The sequence below is a fragment of the Lytechinus pictus genome, chromosome 16, assembly GCF_037042905.1.
Source record: "Lytechinus pictus isolate F3 Inbred chromosome 16, Lp3.0, whole genome shotgun sequence".
NCBI classification, from domain to species: domain Eukaryota; kingdom Metazoa; phylum Echinodermata; class Echinoidea; order Temnopleuroida; family Toxopneustidae; genus Lytechinus; species Lytechinus pictus.
The window spans coordinates 26,769,405-26,793,796 of record NC_087260.1 but is presented as its reverse complement, the minus strand read 5'-3'; the positions used below and the strand labels follow the sequence as shown (position 1 = coordinate 26,793,796).

Below are 24,392 nucleotides of genomic sequence, written 5' to 3'. Positions count from 1 at the left end.
TTATACTCTACCAATCTGTATATGAGCTGAACAGATCAGATAAACACATCATAGAAAATGACATCAAACATGTCAAAACTGGACAAGGAATAACGAAGATATGCCATTTTAAAGATTGCATTATTTCGGTGAAACAGTTCATGTTTTCAATGAGCAAACTGATGATGTCACTCCCACACTTGCTCCTTTGTATTTTATTATATGAAATTATGCTCATTCAAATTTTGTCCTCCAAGAACGAAAAAAAAAATGGATTGGCAACTGATTTAAAGCAGTAGATATTTATTGCTGCAACTTATTCATTTATAAGGGAGACATATCATAATTATGGTTTCTTGTATTAACATAAGAAAAAGGAAAGTGGGGATGTGATATCATCAGCCCACCTAATAAATATTTGATTTTATTTATTAATTTACCAACAATATTCACATGTTTCCAGGTTATGAAACAAATTGCATAACAGTTACAAATGTATAAAATACGATGGTAAATGGGACCAGAAAATAGCACATGTGCTAATCAAGCCTGGCCCCACAAATATTACAAAATGCACATTCATGACGACGTGCATATAACTATTTTCACAAAATATTGCCAAACTTTGAAATTCAATAACTTTGTGACATTTTATGATATTTTAATGCAACTTTCAGTGTTTTGCTCGTTGGATTTTTATTCTATTTATTTAAGATTTCAGCCCAGATTACTCCTTTAATTGATAGATTATAGTGTTAATGTATGGAAATTGTTATCGGGTGAACAGTAGATACCAAAGTGCAATAGACTGGGCATTAATAAGGGAATTATGTTCCCCTCCTCACCTCCATATCTCTCATTCGCTATCCTCCATCTCTAAAAATCCATCTCTTCCCTATCTCTCCCCATTTATCCGGCTACCCATTATTTCACCCCCCCCCCGTCCTCTATTGAACAGAAAAAATGGTTCCCAACACCCATGCCCAAACCGTTTTGTTATTAGGATATTTAAGAAGTAATTTCATTTATAAATGGGAAAATGTGTTTAGAGCCTCTGTGAAGTGCGTAAAACTTTTGGAACAATCCACAAGATGCCTGATGAAAAGTGGTAATATGTAGAAACATCTTGCATTTTGACCCAAGCCCTGCAGTGGGATTCGAACTTCAGACGAACCGGTTCACACTCATTGTTATGCAATGCCTATTCATCTTTTTTTTTAATGGGATGAGGTTTAAAAAATGCACAAAAATTCTTTTCTACAATATATTTATGATATGAAGCCTGCACCGTTACAACAATTTCACAAACTTCTTAATTAAAAATACTGGTGCTACTTATTATGTAATAACGCGCGTAGAAAACGTGTTCAGCGTTGATAATCAATAATATTGATTTCTCCTATAGAACCCCTCAAGAAGGGACTCAGAAGTTATAGTAGAATGGTATTGTGTGAAATAGGCACACTGTAAATTCCGTAAAGGTATATTCCTGTTTCCCCCGTTATGATGATATTTTAAGTTCAGTTCTTCGTTTAAAGTTTAAGATGTCGCATGAAGGGTTGTGTCGTAGGTTTGACGAATCGCTCTGGACATAGTTTTATCCTTCAAGACTGACCAGTTTATCGGATCGAAGACCTTGCTTGAAACTAATTTCAAATATATAGGTGAGTGTATCTTCTCTTCTCTTATCTTCACGGTTCCAGTAATAACGATATTACCTTAGTTTCGCTGGTTACAAATATGTGATTGCGAATCTGTTATTCTGTGTAGCCTATAGTGTAATTCCATAATCACCCCAGAATATTATGGCCACTACTAGAGACAAACACCACCAACCCTAATCTAGATGTTCATCAGGCTTTGGCGAGAACCATCTATTAATGAACACAGATTTCATGATAGAAGTAGAAGTAGACACGTAGAAGTGTTTAAGGCATGCCGAAAAGCTGAATTTCAATATTTTTGTCATCCTTCCACATTCTATAGAATTGTTTATTTTAAAACATCAATAGAGTGTTCTCACAACAATTATTTTTTCAAAACTCCTTCACGGGTTAACATGTCACAGATAAAGATGAATACAGATTTTAACTTTTTGTCCCACGTCTATTAACTGAGTTAAAAAATCGAAACTTTATCTTTGGAATCATTTTCTACCACTTTTCCTAAATGATAACATATCTCTTGTTTTGATTCCATGTTTTAGGTGAAGAAAATTGGATTCCATGTTTGTCAAGCCGAATTACTGTGTATCATTCGCACAATGAGAACGAACCGTGAAATTCGGATCGCCTCGTATTCGGTATTTATCGGCTTTCTTTCGGCTCTCATCCTCGTCCAACTTTACTTGTCGAGATCAGACGCCCGGAGAAAGCGCATCGAAGATATTCATCGCCAACAGGAGGAACGATTTCGCGTATTAGGTGACTACCAAGCAGTGTTACAAGAACCTTGTCAGAACCAACAACCTCGAGCCTGTCCGAGGTGCCCGGATACAAAGGTTTTACTTCCGGAGTCACTTCATAAGTTTGTGGATGATCACATGAAGACACAGAGGGGTAGTCCACTGGTGATCGCCAAGGCGCAGAGTAAAGGGTAAGCTCAAACAAATTACTTTTATCACTGAACGTCTTTGATCCAATGCATATTGATTGCAAATTTAAAATCATCGTATTGATTATATTCAATTATCACAAAGAGGGGGGGGGGGGGGTGTGAGTTGGTGGCGGCCATATCCCTATACTATAGTTCCACAACCAAGTAAAAAGAAGGAATGGGTCAATAGTAATTAAGAAAAAGGGGTAAGATATTAAGTGATTTTCTGAATATTATGTCAAAATCTATCATAAAATGAGATTTTCATTTTTTCTCACTTGCTTCGCTCACACGGGATTTTTGTGAAATGTTATAACACATGCTATATTGTGCCCCATCAATTTTTTGGTGCATTACGCTATTAACATATTTTTACAATTTTCCTTTCTTCAGAATTCCAAGTTACTATCTATCAACTCATCCAAAAGAGAAAGACCAAGAGACAGCCCACCTGTTATCAGGACAGACAGGTTGGCAGGATAAAACATTGATAAGACTTTGTCATCTAATGAACAATGCCCATGAGGACGCATTCTTTGTAGACGTTGGCGCGTACGTAGGTAAGGTACTCCAAACGGTTCCATGACATTTGTTCCTTTCTCAATTCCACACACTAATCGAATGACCAACTTCAACCCTGGGTTTAACACTATACTCTACCCTAAACCTAACATAAACCCCTATTGCACCCCTTACCCTAACCCTGCATCTTAGACAAAATTAGGTCCGGATCATTTGTCGCAGGAGCAAATGTCGTGTCACCCTCCAGACACACTGGCTCGTATTCTAAACTCGGGTTTACTTTAAACTCTGGTGTAAAAGTTGTGGTTTAACTATGGATATAGCCAATTGTGACACAAGTCATTTTATCAACTCATATGACACTCAATTGTCAGGGAACCGCAAAAAAAAAATCCTTTGCCATTTAGCAGGAGGATAGAGTAAAGTCAACGTTAGAAACAAACATTTATTGTAGATATTTTCGACTTTCCATAATTTTAGCAAAGATTTAGACAATGGTGTCAGTCAAACCAGACTTCAGAGATACGGGATCCCTCTAGAAGGGAGGGGGCGAAGGGGGAAAATAATGAGGGAGAAAATGAGAAAGGAGAGCATAAAGAGTATAACTAGGAGCAGTCTATATGCCTCTTAACTATACAATACCCCTGTATTTGATTGAGAAACGATATTACGCCACTTTTCGGTCGCCTTACACTATAAAAATATTCTGGCGCTACTCGTGGTGTTTCAAATTCACTTAAAGATCCATTTACTTAACCCGTTGATTTCGTAGGACGCAGCAGGTTAGGAAGGGAATAGTCTTTAAACAAAAGTAATGATGGGAGATGCAGAAAATAGGTAGCCGATAGGTTAAATAAATGGTCTACTATAAAAACGGAAGCGGGGAGTCTATTTCATCAACACCTGTCGTTTCACAAGTTGTCAGATCTTACAACTTTCCTTGATCATCGTATTGATTTTGATTGGCTGTAAAGCTCATGTGCCTGGCTGTTACTGCCGACAAGTCATTTCGTGAAACGCTTCCCCATATTCATGATATTCCAGTCTCGTCTTACAATAAGCATGATAAGTTGCGATTCAACTGCGTGCAAACGTGCTTTCATCCCCGTCTCTATTTGTATTTTATTTATTTAATCACGGTTAAAAAGCCTGCTTTCTGCTAGAACCTGCTTTTCAGCAAGGCCGTGAACAAACAATAATAACAAATAATACCAACATAAAATAAGCATGCAAAAATAAAAACGAAAAACAAAATATACCAAAGCACGAATAAAATACAATTGGCAAAAGTAAAATTGGAGCAAACAAAATGAAAAATAAATAGACGAAATAATATACAAAGTTATGTAAAAATTAAACATTAAAAAAATTAGGGTATATCTATCTATCTAACTATCTATCTATCTATCTATCTAACTATCTATCTATCTATCTAACTGCATCATCTAGGTACTATAGCAATGGGCGTGGCTGCTTGCGGACATCGGGTGGTTGCCATAGAGCCGCATCATCAAAACTTCCAGCTCCTCCAAGAGAGCGTTGCTCTTAACAGATTAGCTGAAGACAGGATCTTTCTCTATAACATAGCGATTGGTAACCAAACCGGAAAGACATGCATGGCAGCTAGCTCCAGTGATCATAGCAATGCCAGGATACCACCCTCAGGTAAGAGAGAAGGTTGTGGATTCAAATCCCAACCGTGTCGTGGTGTCCTTCTGCAAGGAATGATCCACATTGCGCTGCACTCAACACAGGTGAGGTAAATGGGTACCTGGCAGAAATTTATTCCTTGAAATGCGTGTGCGCTGTACATAATTATGACCGCCAAACTAGGGGTAATTATCCAAGTCCTTTAAAGCGCATTATGATAATCGATAATAATGTTTATGATTAGTACACGTAGTATTTAGGAGAAGGAATCTTTTTGAACATTTATGTTCAATTAGGACAGGGACAGGGGAATATACCAGGGCATTCTTTCAAAAGCAGGCCGATGGATTTGCCTTTGAAATATTTCAGTTTTAATGGTTTTCATAATGTAGATAATGCATATTCTAACTATGAAAATAATAACTTTGGATTTCATGAAGTATACGCACTCTCAAATACGCAAACACGCTCAAAGAATTTTCAACGTCTTTAAAATCAATGTTCCGCCTCTCTGGTACCGATAATTTTTGTTTCAACAGGGGCAAAAATCTCAATCAGATGGTAATTTTTACGTTTTTGTACACGACTTTGGAAAAAAGTGGAGTGAGGCTGAAGCCCTCCCCCCCCCCCCCCCGGTTCCGCGACCCCTTCTCAATAAAACATTTCTTATTATTCTACAGAACTGAAGACTTTGTATCACGGGGCCCAGATATTCTTTTAAGCCTTTTTTTTTTCTTTTTTAGGGAAAATAAATATTTCGTAAGATGCATGTATTTGATCATTTGAATTACTTTCTGTTAACGATTTATAGAATACCTTCATCATCCTGGCAAATCTGAAGTCTGCTGAATGGACTCTTTTGTGCCCTTTCTTTAATTTGTAGATCAGAAAAGTCCGCTGTACTGCAAAAATGGAGAAATTCCCATCAGCAGACTGGATGACGTCACAAAGGAACTTCCAGTGTGGATCCTGCACATCGACGTTCGTGGTTATGAACCGGCAGTCATCGCCGGAGCCGAGAAACTACTCTCAAGAGATTCCCCGCCAAAATACCTCATGTTTTCCGTTCAACGCCAATACAGCACAAATGCCTTGGGGAATACCCTGGACTTCTCCGATATTTTGGACTGGCTAATCAAGATTGGATATAAACTAAAGACAGCTAAACATGAAAGTATCAAAGTTGGTAAAGAATACCTCGCCCAACTGGGCTACGATACAGATTACGTCACTGCAGTATTTGAACCAGAAACATAGACACTTTCATCTAATCTATAAACTGCTCTCAACCCAGGTGAGGTAAATGGTTCCCGGCAGGAAGTAGTTCCTCAAAAAGCATTGCGCACCGGAATATTAGGTAGACTAGCTTACCCGGGGTAATAATAGGAGCGCCTTCAGCACCTAGCAAAGTGGATATGTGCATGCGTTATACAAATCCTATACTATTTATTATTTTATCTATTAGATGCGAAATTAATCTTTACAAAATATTCTATGTATAGGCCATATGCTTAAAGGGGATGTCCACCCCAGCAAAGAGTTGCTTTGTATTAAACGAGAAAAGGCGAATAAGCTATCATGAACCCCTTAAAATTCATCAAAATTTGATGCAATCTAAGAAAGTTGTGATATTTTTAAAGATTTCGTTTATTTTTTTTTCACAAAACGGTTATGCACAACACAGTGATATGCAAGTGAGAGAGTCGATAGTTTAACCCACTCACTCTTTCTAATGTATTTTTATAGTATAAATTGTATAATATTTCATTTTGAAGAGACTTGACGATAAAGAAACTCTTAATCATAATAATATAGGTAACAATTGCCGTTCTACATGTTCAAGAGGAATCAAATTTTATTCCTCATTGTGTAGACGATAAAAATAAAGATATATACCATTTCATAAAGAAAACGCACACACGCAGAAATAGTGAGTGGGTGATGTCATCAGTTTCCTTATTTTGATATAACTGTTTTGTGAAATTAAGCGAAACTTTAAAATGACATAACTTTATTTTACGTCAGATGTTGATGAATATTTTTCAGTGTGAAGCTTTGATTGAATTTCGTCTTTTTATTCTGTTAAATTTTTTGTTGGTATATGAAAAATCACTTTACAAAACTGAAATGATTCAATAGATAATCGAAGTATTTTTTTTCCATTTTTGTTCGTAAATGACAGTCCACCAATATAGCCGAGACAAACAAAATTTGAGTGATTCTTTCCGGGCGATTCTCGAATATGTTTTAAATTGTATGCCTACATTTCTTTCCACATAATGAGGAAATGTACCGGAGGGTTAATACTTGGTAATACCAGGAATTCCCTGGTGATACGGAGAAGCCTGCTCAACACATCGTAGCTGGGCTGTCCAGGGGAGCATTTTATGAACTAGAATTGTCATGATTGTCGGACGTTTTATCCGACATGTCCTGTTTTATCCGACAGTTACTATAGCAACAGTGCTTCTAAGCCAATCAAAATCAAGGAAAGTGGTCAGGTCTGACAACTTGTCGGATGAGAAAGTTGATGAAATGTCCCCTCCCATGCAGATGATAAGTTAATTAAAGGGCAAGTCCACCCCAGAAAAATGTTGATTTGAATAAATAGAGAAAAATAAAACAAGCATTATGCTAAAAATTTCATCAAAATCGGATGTAAAATAAGAAAGTTATGACATTTTAAAGTTTCGCTTATTTTTCACAAAATAGTGATATGCACAACTCAGTGACATGCAAATGAGACAGTCGATGATGTCACTCACTCACTCTTTCTTTTGTTTTTTATTGTTTAAATTATACAATATTTCATTTTTTACAGATTTGACAAATATGGACCAACTTGATTGAACCATATAATATTAAACAATGCTAATTGCACATGTTCAGGGAGGAATTAATCGTTGTTTCACACGACAACAGGGATAAAATTTCAATATTTCATATTTCATATAATAAAATACAAAAGAAATAGTGAGTGATGTCATCAGTCTCTTCGTTAATATTTGCATACCGACAAGAATGTGGATATAACCGTTTTGTGAAATTATGCGCAACTTTAAAATGTCATAACTTTCTTATTTTACATCCGATTTTGATGAAATTTTCAGTGTTATGCTTGTTGGATTTTTCTCTTTTTATTCAAATCAACTATTTGTTGGGGTAGACTTGTCCTTTAAAAGAGGGGGGTTGCTAATCGGTGCCAAACCTGATTAGGTCTACGTGTCCTCTCTGAAAATTAATGTGTTAATGAACGAACTCAAAACGCCAAACGGAATGCGAACGTAGATGTCGAAAAATATTCTCTATGCGAGATGATCCCCAAAACTCAATTGAGGAAACTGACACGATACGTCTTTTCGAACATTTGCCAAATATTATGAATATAAAGAACACAGTAATCGCAACTCAGACTTGCCTCACACGCGTATTAACTGACTTTTTTTTAATGAAGGGGGGGGTGTATAAGCTGATGGGAAAATCCCTCCTGCTCTCAGGCTGTTATTTTGCTCGTTAACACTCCTTTCCCATAAATTAGTAATTAAAATCACCTTACTGTTCAAATCTTCGGCCTAATGCCGTGGGAGGAATTCGCGAAGTAATTTTTAAATGTAAAGTGCATTTAAAAAATTAATACTAGTATAAGAACGATAACTGAAAAACAAATGCATCAAATCTGGGCTACTTTTTTCACACCGATGGGAGAAAAATTACAAAACAGAAAATTTGCCACCAGTGTAATGCCATATTTATCGTGGACAAACTTGCAGCCCTTTCAATATATAGTTGCCAAGCTCAGTGTATTGCGCACCGCTATACGTATAGTGAGAAAGTAGACACAAAATTTAGAACGAAAGTCATAGAGGCCGGTTTGATTATTCCGTACTGATCAGAACACATATTAATGCATGTAGAGAACGTGCAAAAAATACTGCTGCCTGTTAACTTGGTTAATATAGAAATTTATAAATTATTTATGCTGATGGAAAATAAATTAAGTATTATAATAAACTCCAATTATAGTGTACTATTCTATCCTATTGGTTTTTTTTTTTCTGAGAGACGGGTTGTACGTGCCTATATATCTATTACCTACTTTGTTTGGGGTACTTTTAAATAGGCCTACTGAAGGGCGAACACCTATCTTCTAATTATCTGTCACTGTTTTGTATAAAGCTCGAGAGAGAAAGGGGGATATGGAAAGGAAATTATGTGTGTGGGGGGGGGGGTGTGAGGGAGAGAGAGAGGTGTGTGTGTGTGTGTGTGTGTGGGAGAGAGAAATAGAGAGAGGTTTGAGGATTGAGAGACATAGGAGAGTTTAACGTTTACATTTTAATAACGAAATTGTCTTTGTTAGCTTCTAGTCTTTAAGAGAAATGACCCAAGCCCCTGCGCGACAATAAATTGCTCCTATGAAACTGCACACGTTAAGCCTAAAAAAACCGAGCTTCAAATCTTACCTATCCAATTACTCACATGATTTTGGACAAAAATCCCGCATATAACAACTCTCACCCTACCCTTATATACTCTTGAGAAATTAGCGGAGGAGCATAATTCGTAAGAGCAAATGTCGCGTTACCATTAATACTAATGTTTATTAAAAAAAAAAACAAGACATGCATACGTCACTGCTCCTATAATGGCCCTGGAAACGGGGTCGGTGCTGGTGTGGAAGCACCCCCAAGATTTTCAGGGGGGGGGGTTCTGCGTGTATCATTCTCCATAGACAGCACCCCCTGGAATTCTGGTAGGTATGAAAAATTAATAGATGTAACCAAAAGTGGCCTTCATTCATTGTTTAGTGACCCCCTTTTTTTCTTTTTTTTCTAAAAAAAAATCGTTCTCACGGCCCTTTGCTCCTGTACAGTATCCCTGACTTTCTCAGCGAGAAATGAATGCTGACGACTGTAGGCGATAGTTGCATTCGCCAACTGTGGCAAACAGGCCGCGAACGTTTGTTTGCGAAATCAATAGCTATCGGCGAACAGTTTTGAAACGGACTAAAATGCAACCGCAAACGTTGGGTGCCCATTTCATCTCAGTGGATTGATAATGGAGCCATGGGGTCACGTGGTCGCCAGCATTGGCGAATCAAAATAACGCAAGACACCGTCTATAATGGTTTGTAAATGTCTCCGACTCGCTTTTCTGCAAAAGCTATAGGGCAACAATTTGCGGGAAAGAAATTTCGACAACCAAAACCTATACATGATACAACTGTCATCATGCTCATACGAGGCCTTTTTGTATTCCTGAACTTTTTATCGTTCGGTAAGAATATTTTAGAAATTAAAGAATATACAAGCTCTACTCGCACTTGGCAAAAGAAATATATAGGGGAAGAAGAATAAAAACAAGGAGGAGGGATAATTGAATATGGATGAATAGGAGAACGAGAAAATTAATAATTATTTATCATTTAAATCAATGATATCCATCTAATTGATATTTTCTGATAAAGGAAGAAAAATAATCAGAATGAAGAGAAAACATATCAATAGAATAGTCTCCCTATTTTGTATTCATTTGTAATGATAATGCTGTACTGTTGTTATCATGACACGAAAGGCAATACGAGGAAGACTATTACACTTCATACTTAATCGGAAGCGGGCTTTCCCGAAAATTCAATCCTTATTTTATTAGTTATTTCTGTGTAACATTCCTACATTTGATTATGTTTATGTGCTTCCTCATTCTTTACATATATTAATTGATATTCTGTATTTACTGTCGTAAAAGCAAACCTCACCAACCCCAACCTTATCCGCATACATTGGTAATTCCGAAGCTTCGTTATTCCGAAGGTTCGGATACTCCAAAGGTTCGTTATTCCGAAGGTTCGTATTTCCGAAGGTTCGTAATTCCGAAGGTTCGTTAGTCCGAAAACGAAATGAGGTTCGTAATTACGAAGGTTCGTTAATCCGAAAACGAAATGAGGTTCGTATTTCCGAAGGTTCGTTAGTCCGAAAACGAAATGATTAACGAACCTTATTTCGTTTTCGGACTAACGAACCTTCGGAACAACGAACCTTATTCGTTTTCGGATTAACGAATCTTCGGAACATCGATTCTTATTTCGTTTTCGGATTATCGAACCTTCGGAATAACGAACCTCCGGAATAACGCCACAAATGTTCGGATTAACGAACCCTTTTACGTTTTCGGATTAACGAACATCGAGGTATAGGCAATTTACGTGTTTCGGAATTACGAACCTTCGGAATGAAGAACCTTCGGAATAAGCCAGTTCACGGTTAGCTCATGATCAACTTTTCTCAAATGACCTTTGTGATTTTTCATTAGGATAAGCACTATCATTTTAAAATGTAGATGTTGCGTAAGCTTTACCGGTAGAGTATTCAAATTCTAAGAACAAAAGGCATTGTATAGACCAGGTGACTAGAATAGTACATCAGGGATAAAGTTTGGAAATCTGTTTTATTGTCTGCCTTTGGCACATTTGACTATTGTTTAGGCTACTGTCAAATACCAGTGATTATGAAGGCTCTATTTATTACTCTTCAGCTTGGATGTGATAAATATTTTGAAAGGAATACATGAATAATCATCAAATCCCAAATGCCTATGTAAGTGAATTTGAAAGCCACCTTCATGGTTGTCTCCAATGACCTTTTTCTGCTCGTGCGCAGTTTACAACCGTGAACAGGCTTATTACGAAGTGTAACCAAATTATCATGTTCAATCCTATTTGGATGTTGAATTGATCAGTATTAAAGTCCTCGGGGGTTTTAATTTCATTCAAAGCCTCGTTCGTTTCGTCGAATGAAAACGAAAAGCCGGTCACTCGCTGTTCAGATGGCTTCGGTCTGGATTACACCTTGACAACCTTCAACCAATGTAAGAAAAAACTCCATCACAATGGGAGCATGGTCCAAACAATTCCAAAGCTCATTCCCTACACAACGTTTACTAAAGGGGTTGCTTACCCGAGAAGGGATAGACCTAGAGCATCGGGGAGTACGCCTGGACACCTAGTTTGTAGATTTCCCGGTAAGTTATTTTTTAAATTTCATCATAATTAAGTAATGATAAAAAGAAAGAAATTATAAACAAGGGCAATGAGGACGTGATAATAATGATGATGACCATGATGATAATGAAAATGATGATAAAATGATTCTGAAGAAAATTATGATAATGATGGTGATAAAAATGATGGTGATAATGATGATGATGATGATGATAATTCTAATAATAATGTACGACATTTATAAAGAGTTTATACAAACGTTTGAACAAAGCGCTAAGAAAAAAAAGAAAATAATATACGAGAATCTAGGTAAACGACAACAAAGAATACGAAAGTGAAAACAACATTACGAAAAATATTTAGACATATAGAGATACCTTGAGGCCATAAACGCAGAGTTATAAGCAATTAAAACACGCAAATGCAGCAAATATTATTGATTGCTTTAATTCTAATCCTTATAAATATGCGCATGTATCAATAAAAATATTTTTACATCATTAGAAGCAGTGATGCATTATGTTCATGGGAAGGAAAGAAATATAGGTGTTATAGAGTGGAAAGAAAGGGGAAAAGAAAGAAGTTGAAGACAAATAAGTCAAAGATTTAGGATAAATTATTTTGACGCAAGCTAAATAAATAAATTTGTCATCCCTTGGCAAAGCCTATAAGAGTAAACATTCGTTGAATACTAGACTATTGTCCACTGAGTTTTAATACTTTTGTTTCATTGTTTGAACTTTCTTATAGTCTCCGAGCATATCATTTCACTTACTTCAGTATTATTTATATATGTATATATATATATATATATATATGTATATAATGAGATGAGGCCAACTCAAAAGATGACGCATGACACCATTCTTAGCGTCATCTTTTGAGTTGGCCTCATCTCATTCATGTCATTATGTTTCATACTCACACCTCAAAAGCGTTTGGTACAAGTAAACTTGTCATCACATTAGCTATACATGTATATATATATATATATATATATAGTGTGAAAGAAATGGATGAAGAGAACAATGGTAGGTGTAGCTTATATCATATATATATATATTCTACTCTACTCTTCACACATATATTATAAACAATGATCAAAGCGATTGGTACATATATCCACGCCTCTCTCGTTATATATATATATATATATATATATATATATATATATATGGATATATATATATATATATATATATGTGTGTATATATATATATATATATATATATATATATATATATATATATATATATATATATATATATAAACAAAAGAAGAGGGCCCTTTGCATAACGTGTATTACAGCGCGTCATGTTCTATGTACACTTGTAAATAATTCAGCATCAACGCAAGACGTAGCTTCCATGTATCTCTTTATTACAAGCTTTCGGCCAATGGGGCCTTCATCAGGCCTATAATGCATTGAAACAAACAGAACAAACCATACAAATAAGGTCGAAATAACAAAGTAAATGTGTAACAAAGGGTACAGAACAGAAGGGTTACACTAAGATAACAAAAATAACAGAAATTAACAACAGAGGGGGTTGAGTACAGAACAGAAGGATTATAGTAAGATAACAAAAAATAACAACAGAGGGGGTAATGACTTGAACGAGATGGTGGAATACAATAGAAACGATTGGGAAACTTAAGTGTGTGAAAGGACAAGGTATTTACCGGCATTGAAATTAACTTGGGATTCTGTTCATCAGGAGGAGTAGTGAGTCTTGTGTAGGTAATACTGTGAAAAAATTAGGATAATGTTTCAAGTAAAATGATAACTCGTTTCAATATTGTATCTTGTATTTGGGTACATAACTATATTGATCCGTTTACATAGTATTCAAGTAACTGGTGATACAAGTTGTAGTTTGAGACATAAAAGGGTACATTGTCATGCGCGGGGAAATATATACGTGTAATTTATATTGATGTTTGAGCGGTAAGCAACATAATAAACAAAATAACAGATTAAACATACAGCCATCAGGAGCAAAATAAACATACAGCCATGAGGAGCAAAGAAATTGTAATAATCAATCAAATAATCAGATATAATCAAGTGATCAAGATACTAAAAGCATACCAAACTGTATAGGGGTAAAGAGATGTGGCTATTAAACTACACTGTTGGTCATAAAGGTGGAATATTTTTTTTTCACCAAATTTTCACAGCGTAATTATTATAAAATGACTTGAATATGGCATTTATGGTGCATGATAACCACTTTACTTTCTTATTCTGCCTTTTACACACGTTTGACGGTGATATTTTACAAGTTTATGTCCTAAGCGATGGATGTCATGAGCATAGAACAACAATGACGACAATATACAGTAAATCAAAGGATCATGAGATATTTATTTTCAATCTCTCTCAGTTTTCCAGATGACTTCTTTTTGTGATTTCATGGACAAATTTGCATCAAACTTGAGTCATTGTTCTTACTCAGTCACTAGTATCGGGTATGTCCACCCCTGGCACGAACCAGCGCATGCAGACGTCTTGGCATGCTGTCCACTAGCTTGTTGATGACGTCAACAGGCATAGCGTCCCATTCTTCCCTCAGAGCATCTGCCAACTCCTGCAGATTTTGAGAAATTACCTCTCTGTCGTTGATGGCTCGACCTGGGCATCCCATGCATTCTCTATGGGGTTCATATCCGGCGAACAAGCTGGCCATGGCAACTGTACGACGCCCTCTGCCTCCTGGAATTCCGTTACTGCAGCGGCCCTGTGCGGTCTAGCGTTGTCATCCTGCAGTCAGAAATTGTGCCCATACACTCGTCTTGCATATGGAAGACAGTGGAACTCCAAGATATCCCTGTAGGCGGCGGCGTTGACGTTTCCATCCGGAACCACCAGTGGTGTTTTCCCTCCATAATGGATGCCGGCCCATATCATCACTGGGCCACCTCCGCCTTTAGTCGTCTCGTGGATACATTCATCGCGAAGGTTTTCCCCGGCTAATCGACGAACTCGTTATCTCCCAACCTTTCGGTCAAGGATGAACCGGCTCTCGTCCGTGAAGACCACATGTTGCCAATGTCCTGGATGAAGCCTTTTGTGCTCCCTAGCCCAAAGAAGACGAGCTACTCTGTGGCGAACAGACAGGCGTGGACATTTGGTCAACCGTCGTGCTCGGTAACCATGTTGGAGCAATCTGCGATCAACGGTTGACCGGGAAACGTTGATCCCATGATATCTCCTCCACAAGCGACGAAGACGGTCCTAGGGCAATTTCCGGTTTCTGCGGCTGAACTTCAACAGTTGGCGATCATCTCTTCTTGTGGTCAATCTGGGACGTCCTGGAGATTTCCGTGGCCGCACATTCCCCGCCTCACGTTGACGTTTCAGGATCTTAGAGACTGCACTCTGTGATATCCCTAGGACTTCTGCGATATCAGTCTGCTTGTAGCCCTCCTGTCGCAGGACTACCACTCTCTCGCGTGTTGCTGTTGCCGTTGGACCAGGCATAGTCCAGGGAACGTCTCTACCGATTTTTATTTCAAACGGTACAAGGAACTCGAAAAAATGCAACCTTCTTATACACAGTGCTAAATCAGGGAAAGTGACAGAACATCATATGCATAGGCTTTTATAGTCTACAACAAAATAATTTATTACGTAATACAAATTTCTCATGTTATAATGTCACCTGTGTAATGGGGAGACATTATGTAATCACACAAATACCATTTTGTCTACGCGTAGCCTTTCAAATACCTACAAAACTGTCGATTTTTATTCAAAAAATATTTTATTCCACCTTTATGACCAACAGTGTATATGAAGTGGCCTGTTGGGGCGGGTGAGACTGTAAATTAAACAATGAAATAGGTCGAAAAGGTATGTAACGGGTTTAATAATTACCAAACATTATTATGCATATATATATGAATATGTATATATTACACAAGATCAGATAAATTCAAATACAAAAGTGGTTACCTATAATTCCAGTGTCAGTGAGAGTGTGTCGACTGGGTGTGCAGGTATGAGGTAAAGTGAGGTGAAGTGAATGCGTGTGTGTATGTGCGTGTGTGTGCGTGTGTGGGGCATGCAATGGGTCATTGGTTCTAATTATCAACATTGATTCCGTTTGGGGTGAGGGTGCGTAGAGTGGTGATCCAGTATGATTCTCGGTGTAAGATGATTGAGCGGTATTTATTGTTAATCTGTTCTATTGCCATGATTGAAACATCGTTTATAGAATGATCAGGGAGGTTAAAGTGGAGGACATAGGGGATGATTTTATTGTTGTGATTGGTGGTGCGGTTGTAGTTGCGGATTTCTGATCTGGTGTTACTGAATCTGGTGTAGAGTGTGTAAAATATATATATATATAAAATATTTATATATATATATATATATATATATATATATATAAATATTTTATATATAAATATATGTATTTTGTTAACATAGAATCCATGAAAAAGGCCTAAGGCCGAAAGCTCGGATTAAATTGTGGTCTATCAGTATACGTCCAATCGTCTTGTCATTTTCGCCTATATATATATATATATATATGTGTGTGTGTGTGTGTGTGTGATGGTGTGATATGGTGTGTGTGTGTGGGTGAGGGTGATGGTGTGTGTGTGTGTGTGTGTGTATGCATGAATGTACACACCAAGAAATTCGGGTTCAATTTTACACTCGTAGGGGTGTACAGTGTGCACCCCTATTTGGGGTGTCCATCTGCACCTTAGAGGGTGTACACGTCTACCCCTTAGGCATGTTAGGTAATAAAAAAAAAATTGTCGAGACTTCCCGTCCATTCACTTTCTGTTTCGAATTTTTAGTTACTCTAGTTGGGACTCGAACTCACCTCGTTTATCTGTAGTCAAGATTTCTCCCGCTATGCCAGCGAGAAGCGCTGCGACCGGATGAGGTCTCTCGCGAAATGATCCGATTCTTTTTTTGTGATCAATGTGATTCAAGTAGCTCTATTTACTGTTTCTCCAAATGTATACGTAATCAAATGTGTTTTGAAACAAATGTCATCACATAAATATTACATATATAACAAATCATTTCACTTAGGTAAAGTGTGGCGTTAGTGCATTGTTATTTCGGGTAATCTTCGATCACAAATCAACTTTATCTATACCATACGTCTATCAGCATGATCAGCGAGACTGGTGGGGTGCACGCAAAGGGTACATAGGTGTACAACAGACACGTACTCTCGCATAAGAGCTGACTTGCACCTCGATCGTATTGCGAGGTGTACACACGTATCGTACACCCCATTTGTACCGGGATTTCTTAGTGTGTATGTATAATCTGCGCGGAGATTATGAAAAAATAGAATGCTCGGACAAAGAACCTTATAAATACTCGGTGAAAAATAATTTCAACGAATTTTCTGTGCAGGGAATTTAAAACAAAGTTCTTTTGCATGAAAATGAACATTCTCAACTGTCGTCAAAATAATGCATCACTAATTTAATTGATTATTGATACGTTTTTATTTTATTGATACGTTTTTATTTTCTTTATCTATGCTTTTGAGGGATGAAATTAAGCAATAAATAATATTTACTGCCTTGCCGTGTTTTAGTGCTCCATTACTCTGCCTTAATACCTGAAGTTGCCTTAATGCATATTTCTTCAAAGGAATAAAACCAAAATTATGTTCAACTTCCATTGAATCCTTGATTTTGATCGGTTGTTAGCTAGTTACCATTTGATATTACCACAATCTTGAATTAATGCTTATTTGTTTGATATCCTCTTAATATTTGACCAAAGTCTCCAGATTATCACGGACCCATGACAGATAATGTTTTCACTAAAAAGTAAAGGCTAATTTTCTTTTTTTAAACATTCAGATTGCAATAGTGATACTTGCCAAGGCGGCTGGTGTGAAGAAACTATAACTGCTTTCAAATGCCATTGCTCTGACGGATATAAAGGAAAACTTTGCGATCAACATGATCAACACGACGCCCCTTACCCAAGTATTTAATATTTAATTATAAGCCAACACTCTTGTAACCACTCTAAATTGCCGAGATTTCAAGTAAATTCGGGTGGACCATAGTCTATGCCCAACCGAATTGTGGATTTGTTTTAATCGTAAAACTACATTTTTTAATCTCGAGGATTTGAATTTCAATCCTTTGAGATTAGAAAATTAATCTTTAGAATTAAAACTAAACCAAAGATTCGATTGCTTTCTAACTACAGTCCACCTGAATTTAATTCAAATCACTGCAATTTAGAGTGTACTAAAAACTAGAATAGATACCTTCCACCTCACAAGAGGGGGAATGATAAAATTTATATTAGCAGGGTAACAAGATTTTTGAAATAAAAGTGAATGTAGTATATTTTTGCAACTACAGAAGACTAGTATAAATTTGAGAGGAATCTCGGTTTTAATGACTGAAAATTGCCCCTGAAAAGGGATATTAACGTGTGGTATATGATCTTCTGAAGAGTATATTCAGTTTAATTCATTTTCGATTTAGTACTAGGGAAGTTCACCCTGACAAAAACGTTATTGTAAAATAGAAAAAAAAAATATTGGCGGAGGTTTGAGGAAAATCCATGAAAGAATAAAAAAGCTATTAGAATTTTAGTCATTTGATTTGTGACGTCATATGCGAGCAGCTTTCCTACATATCGTTTGGTAAATAATGAATGAAATGTCATTTTCTCAGAAAAATAAAAATGATTTTTATTAAACCTTCAGCATATCAATACACAAATGATTTCACACTCGCTCCAAGAAAGAAAAAAAAAAGTCATCACGAACCGTTAAAAAAATGAAAGTTATGCATTTTATATTACATAACATGTAGGGCATCTGTTCGTTTATGACGTCACAAATCAAAAACGTGAAATTCTATAACTTTCTCAATTTTTTAATGGATTTCCCTCAAACCTTCAACGCTATTTATTATTATTTTTTCTGCTATTTCTCACAACAAATTTTTCATCAGGGTGAACTTCCCCTTTAAATATGAAAAATATAGAAAATTGCATTATTTCATATATTCATGTTTTTATGAATATACTTTTTGTATTTGTGTATTCATACTAATATATTAATAAGAAATGAATGTCAAACAATAATAGTAATGATAATATTAATAAAAGTGATGATTTTGTTGTTGATGGTGGTAATAATAGAATTTGATTAAGGTTTGATATAATGGTCATATGAAGTGATAATTGGTATATTCAAACCAAATGCATGAGGGACCAAATATAAAAATAACGGTAACATCAAGAGCAGTGATGTTTTTTGTCGATGATGATAATCATAAAAATTAATAAGGTTTGATATTATGATGACGATGATAAGGATGATGATGCTAATTAAAAAAATAATGCAATTTACAAGCCCTCATCCCCCACGGTAAAGCGTGAACAGGGTGATTATCACTTTAAATGATTTTTTATTTATCACAATAATGCAGCTCCACCATGCGCACAGTCATGACAGTGTTAGCGAAGAAATTATGTACAGGGTGGCGCCAATACGTCGCGACGCTTGTTTGTAACTACGGTAACATGTTCTTTGTTTCTCTTTCAAAATCAGCTTCTAAAAAAAGTATTACTACTATCTCCTCAAACGAAACGACCTTGTATCCTGCAGCTTCACTGCTAAAGCATGGTAAGAAAATTACATTTCGCTACACCTCTCTCTCCAATTAAGCTCTGGGAACCATTTGGGTGCTGGATTTGAAGATTAATGTTAAAATTAATTTAAAAAAAAAAAAAAAAAAAAAAAAAAAAAGCTTATAACTAAACAAAGAAAATGACTTTGGTCATGAATATTTTGAGAAGCAAAAAAATAATAATGATAATAATAAAAGGTTTTCACTAAAAATGATTTTGGTTAGCCAAAATTTATAGAAAGCGTAATGATATACTAGGTTTTTACCACAAAATGAGAGTGAATTTGATCAAATTGCTACTTTTTTTTAGCACATCTACCCAATTTACGATGGGTGCTCCCTATGGTGGTCGAAAAACACAAGCAGCACCCGGCCAGGGGCTTCCCAGCGCCATGACCCTCTCTCTCCGTATACCAACTTTGTCACGTAGAACGATCTGTTAGGATTGCTATCGTGGATTTTTTTTTAATGTTATCTTTATTTTGTTCACACAATGTCGGGAAGGTCTTGTCAGAAGAGCGTCAGCCTAGTAATCACGCACATTATAAATTATTAAAGGAGAATCCTACCCCCTGAAGGAAAATTCAACCCCAGAAGAAAATTGTAAGAAAGAAAGAACAACCCTATATAGAGAAACAAATAGGCGAGTTTGAACAATATCCAACAGACATCATGATACTTTTGAACTTTAAAGACCCAGACTGGACCCAAAAGTAATCACCGGAATTAGAAAATAAGCTTTATTGTGCTTTTCATCGGCCTCAGATCAATGCATGACTGAGTTAAAAGCGTTGTGATTCCATTATGTTTGTGCACAGATTACGCATTTGATTTTCTTCACCTCTATCGATTATAGATGTCATAAATATATTTTCCTGGAAGCTTATCTTGGTGAGATCTACATGTTTTGACTAGGTTTTGCCATATTTGATTCCATTTCCTGGTTATTTGGCGCAGCTTTCCAGCTCTATTTGCATTTAGATTATGTGTAACAGCAAAGAAATCACAAAAACGAGTGAAGAATTTTGGGTCTTTATCCATTTAAGCATTGAATATTCTCGGTGTCATTTTCCTCTGCATGTTGAAAAAAAATAAAATTCATAGAAAATAATCCTTTCTACGTACAAACCTATGCACTTACAACCCCCTGACACGTGTTTCTGAAGAAGCACAACAATAAAAAATCCTATAAACATACAGTGGCGCCCAAAAGTTAGTGAACCCCACCCCGAAAATGAACGTAATTATTTTATAGTGCTCAAGTTCTGCCGTGTTTCAGATATTTAACTTTGAAGTCAGGTTATAAAATGTTGCATTAATTTGTTTGTTTCTCTGGGCTTACCGAACATTGTAACGTTGTTGTCTACATTTTACACTCGGCATGAGCATGTTAACGATGGGGTGCATTTTGCAGAGGAGTTTTACGAGCTTTTACGGATCGCAAATAATAAATTTATTGAAGTTTAAAGCTTAGCAATATTTTGTGAAAACAGTCGTCAGGAATATTCATTAGATGGGCTGATGATGTCACATCCCCACTTTCTGTTTTCTTATGTTATTACATAAAATCATATTTTTTTCATTATTTCATACTTGTGTGAATAATATGTCTCCCTTATAATGAAATAAGTTTCAGCAAGAAATATCTAATGCACTAAATCAGTTGTCAATCCAATTTTTCTAGTTCTTGGAGGAAAAAATTTGAATAAACCTATTTTCAATTAATAAAATACAAAAGAACAAGTGGGATGTGACATCATCAGCCCACCCAATGAATATTCATGACGACTGACTGTTTTCACAAAATATTGCTAAACTTTGAAATTCAATAACTTTGTTATTTGTTATCCGATTTTCATGAAATTTTCGGCATTTTGCTCAGTGAATTCTACTCTATTTATTTAGATATAAATACTTTCAGCCCGGACCATCCCTTTAAGCTCAGGTTTAATGATACTTAACATTGCGTGGATTTGATTTATTTCAGCTACATGTCCGCTTGAGTCCTGGACATCTTTTCAAGGATGCTGCTACATATTCGTAGACACTCCACTCATCTTTGAAGAGGCTTTATCCTTCTGCAGGAATTTGACTAATGAGCCATCCTGTCCTGTAGATCTCATCTCCATTCATAGCCCAGAAGAGAATGATCTCGCTCATAAATTAAGTGTTAATTCTGTGAGTATTCACCAAAAATTCAGCGATTCACTAGTTTTAAAAGAAAAGGGTATGCATATCATGCCTACAAAATTCCCTTTGATAGCTGTATAAAAGCTACTAATCCCGGGTTAGAGACACCTACTCCTTATAGTGTACCTTATTGAAAACACAAGACAATTCTTATTCAGGAATAACTAACGTTGAACTTTCTGTTGACTGTGGCCATATAGTTTTTCTGGAACAGACTTTACCAGCTAGCAAATGTTTGAGACTGATGCCCGTATTCTGAAGTCGGATTTAAACTCAGGTTTAAAGTTGTGGTTTAAGTATGGATAGCCAGTTCTCACATAAATCGCTAACAGTAGAGATATCATATTTCAGGTCATTTGGCTCTCAAATCATTCATAATGGTCTAGGAAGTATAAATAGATGATTGTCTTCACCATCGATGAATCAGGAAAGAGCACAGTAAACATAAGAAATATACAACTTAATATACATTTTGACACGTTTGGCTTCCCATAATTTTAGCACAGAGTTAGACCATGGTCTAAGTTAAACCCGACTTCAGAATACGGGTCTGAGACTTTGTTTTACTACAGAATGTCTCAGTCACTCAAGGGTTTATGACTAGACAGTATCCGTCAATACCTGCCACTAGACTTTGTACCAATACAGATCATGGAAACTGCAGTCACCATGGGTTTAGATCATAAATAACATAGGATTTGTATAGCGCACGTATCCGCCTTTGCTAGATGCTCAAGGCACTCCTAAACTACCCCGGCTAAACTAGTCTACCGATTGCGGTGCTTTTTGAGGAATTACTTTACTTCCTGCTGGTACCAATTCACCTCACCTGGGTTGAGTGCAGTGCAGCACAGTGTGGGTAAATGTCTTGCTGAAGGAAAACACGCCATGGCTTGGAATCGAACCCACATCCTTCAGATTGAAAGACGAGAGATCAGAGAGTATTAGTCAATATCTGACAGTAACTTTATTTTATTACAGACTGGCTCTGACCACACTTGGTTTTGGATAGGCCTGTACCAGCCTGAACCAGACAGTGACTTCGTTTGGTCAGATGGCACCCAGCTCGACTTCACTTCGTGGATACCGAGTGAACCAAACAACGCCCGTTCGTCCGAGGATTGCGTGCTTTCTCATTTTAGAGCGTCAGTTGGGCCTGCATGGTATGACATGGACTGTGATGTGTCCTCACCCTTCATCTGCAAACATCCTGTCCTCTGCCAGAGTACTTCAACTCAATTCCCATAGTCAGTAGTCATATAATAGCACAGCGCTCGAACAGAATATGTGAGAGGAAGAAGGGGGCATGGGCGGATATCACAGGGGGACGCGTTCCCCTACCAAAATAGTAGGGGGGGGGGGCACAATATAAAATGCCCCATTATTATTGATACATCATTCACAATCGAAATAATACATTTTTGTTTAAATGACCTTACATTTTTGGTGAAACCCCCCCCCCTTTTTTTTTTTGCTTGTCAGCCCCTGGTCCCCGTACCTTTGGGGACATATTTCCGCCCTGGGGGGGGGGGAGGGGGTGAATGCCATGATGAGTATAGGTATTCACCTGCATTCTAATACGTGTTGTACAACCTACTTATTTCGAACTGAGGTATGATACCAAAGTTAGAAATCATAACTTTGATATAACAGTTGTCAAGTAAAGGCCTACACAGGTCAGTATCCTACACTTGAACATACTTTTCTTCTTTATTGTATGTTTCATGAAGCTCTTTTAATGTAAGAAATACTAATTATATACATGTATATCCTATTTCTGATGCAATATTAAGAAGAACTTATCGTGCATATTATGTCTACATGAGAATTTATTGCAACATGTTTGTATAATTCAAATTTTTTAAATCTAAACATCATACAGCTTCTTGAAATAGACAATGTGGAGCATTTCGTATTATTTCCATTGATTAATGAACATGCTGCATAATTAAGTAAAAGGAAAGTGAAATGAAGTTAAGTTAAGAAAAGAGCAGAAAAAGAAAAGAAAAGTAAAGTAAAAAAAAGTAAAGGATAGAAAGGTAAAGAAAAGTAAAGTAAAGAAAAGTGAGGTAAAGTGTCGAATTTCAGGCCTTTAACTGGCGGTATTTTTAGGGCAAGACCACTTTTCTTTACACAGTAAAAACGGTGTTTAAACATTTGTATGACTCTGTTTGCTATATGCACTTTACAGAAGTTGTTCAACAGTTTAAATTAAACTTTGTTTCGGATTTTAAACACCTGTTTAAACTATTAAAACTACTGTAAAGTTCATATAGTATATATAAAAAGTGTTGTATTATTTTATTAAAGGCAGTTTGACTGTATATGGAATGCCGTACATTTTTTCCTCATATAAATAAATGAGGCACCAAATATTTCTCAGGCTAAAAAGAGTGAGGAAAGACATCGGGGATTTCACGATCATAGTCCTGGGGGTCATAGGTTATAATCAAATTAGGGCAAATTCACCCCAGCACCAATAGAGTACCGAAGCGATGACGTCAGTGTCATGGCGGCCTGGTTCTAAACAAAATAATGAACCCGCCGAATGAAAGCGTGTGTTTCTCATAAGAGAAAATGGCTGCTATCGGAATTTGATCGCTTGCAACCTATTTTTCAGACGAGCCAATATAATTTACAAATACAAATGTGGCAACTGACGTCACACTTCGGTACTCTATTGCAGATCACCAAGCCTAGGCATGAGATGTAATCATGGCGACAACCTCTATCTAAGATGGCGGCGCCATAACATCAGTGCGTAAGGTATGTTGACCATTGGAGTGGTGTAGTGAACCATGGTATGGGTGAACGTATT

The 24,392-nt window shown here is 36.6% G+C and overlaps 2 protein-coding genes across 3 annotated transcripts; both read left to right on the top strand.

Moving 5' to 3' along the window:
* The first annotated feature begins 1,380 nt into the window (after window positions 1–1,380).
* LOC129279705 (uncharacterized) lies at window positions 1,381–8,773 on the top strand. Its single transcript, XM_054915804.2, has 5 exons — window positions 1,381–1,643; window positions 2,186–2,574; window positions 2,968–3,134; window positions 4,546–4,761; window positions 5,630–8,773. Exons 2-5 carry the CDS (start codon window positions 2,243–2,245, stop codon window positions 6,001–6,003), a joined length of 1,089 nt encoding a protein of 362 aa, XP_054771779.2. The 5' UTR covers window positions 1,381–1,643; window positions 2,186–2,242; the 3' UTR covers window positions 6,004–8,773.
* A 2,617-nt stretch (window positions 8,774–11,390) lies between these two features.
* On the top strand, window positions 11,391–23,855 carry LOC135157026 (echinoidin-like). 2 transcript variants are annotated; one of them, XM_064111392.1, is made up of 5 exons: window positions 11,391–11,763; window positions 17,588–17,716; window positions 19,306–19,380; window positions 21,372–21,562; window positions 22,556–23,855. In XM_064111392.1, the coding sequence occupies exons 1-5, from the start codon at window positions 11,640–11,642 to the stop codon at window positions 22,820–22,822; spliced, it is 786 nt and encodes a 261-aa protein (XP_063967462.1). In that variant the 5' UTR covers window positions 11,391–11,639; the 3' UTR covers window positions 22,823–23,855. The 2 variants fall into 2 exon arrangements, with proteins under 2 accessions (XP_063967462.1, XP_063967463.1); XM_064111393.1 differs by lacking the exon at window positions 17,588–17,716 and having other exon boundaries at window positions 11,552–11,763; window positions 22,556–22,914.
* The last annotated feature ends 537 nt before the right edge of the window (window positions 23,856–24,392 follow it).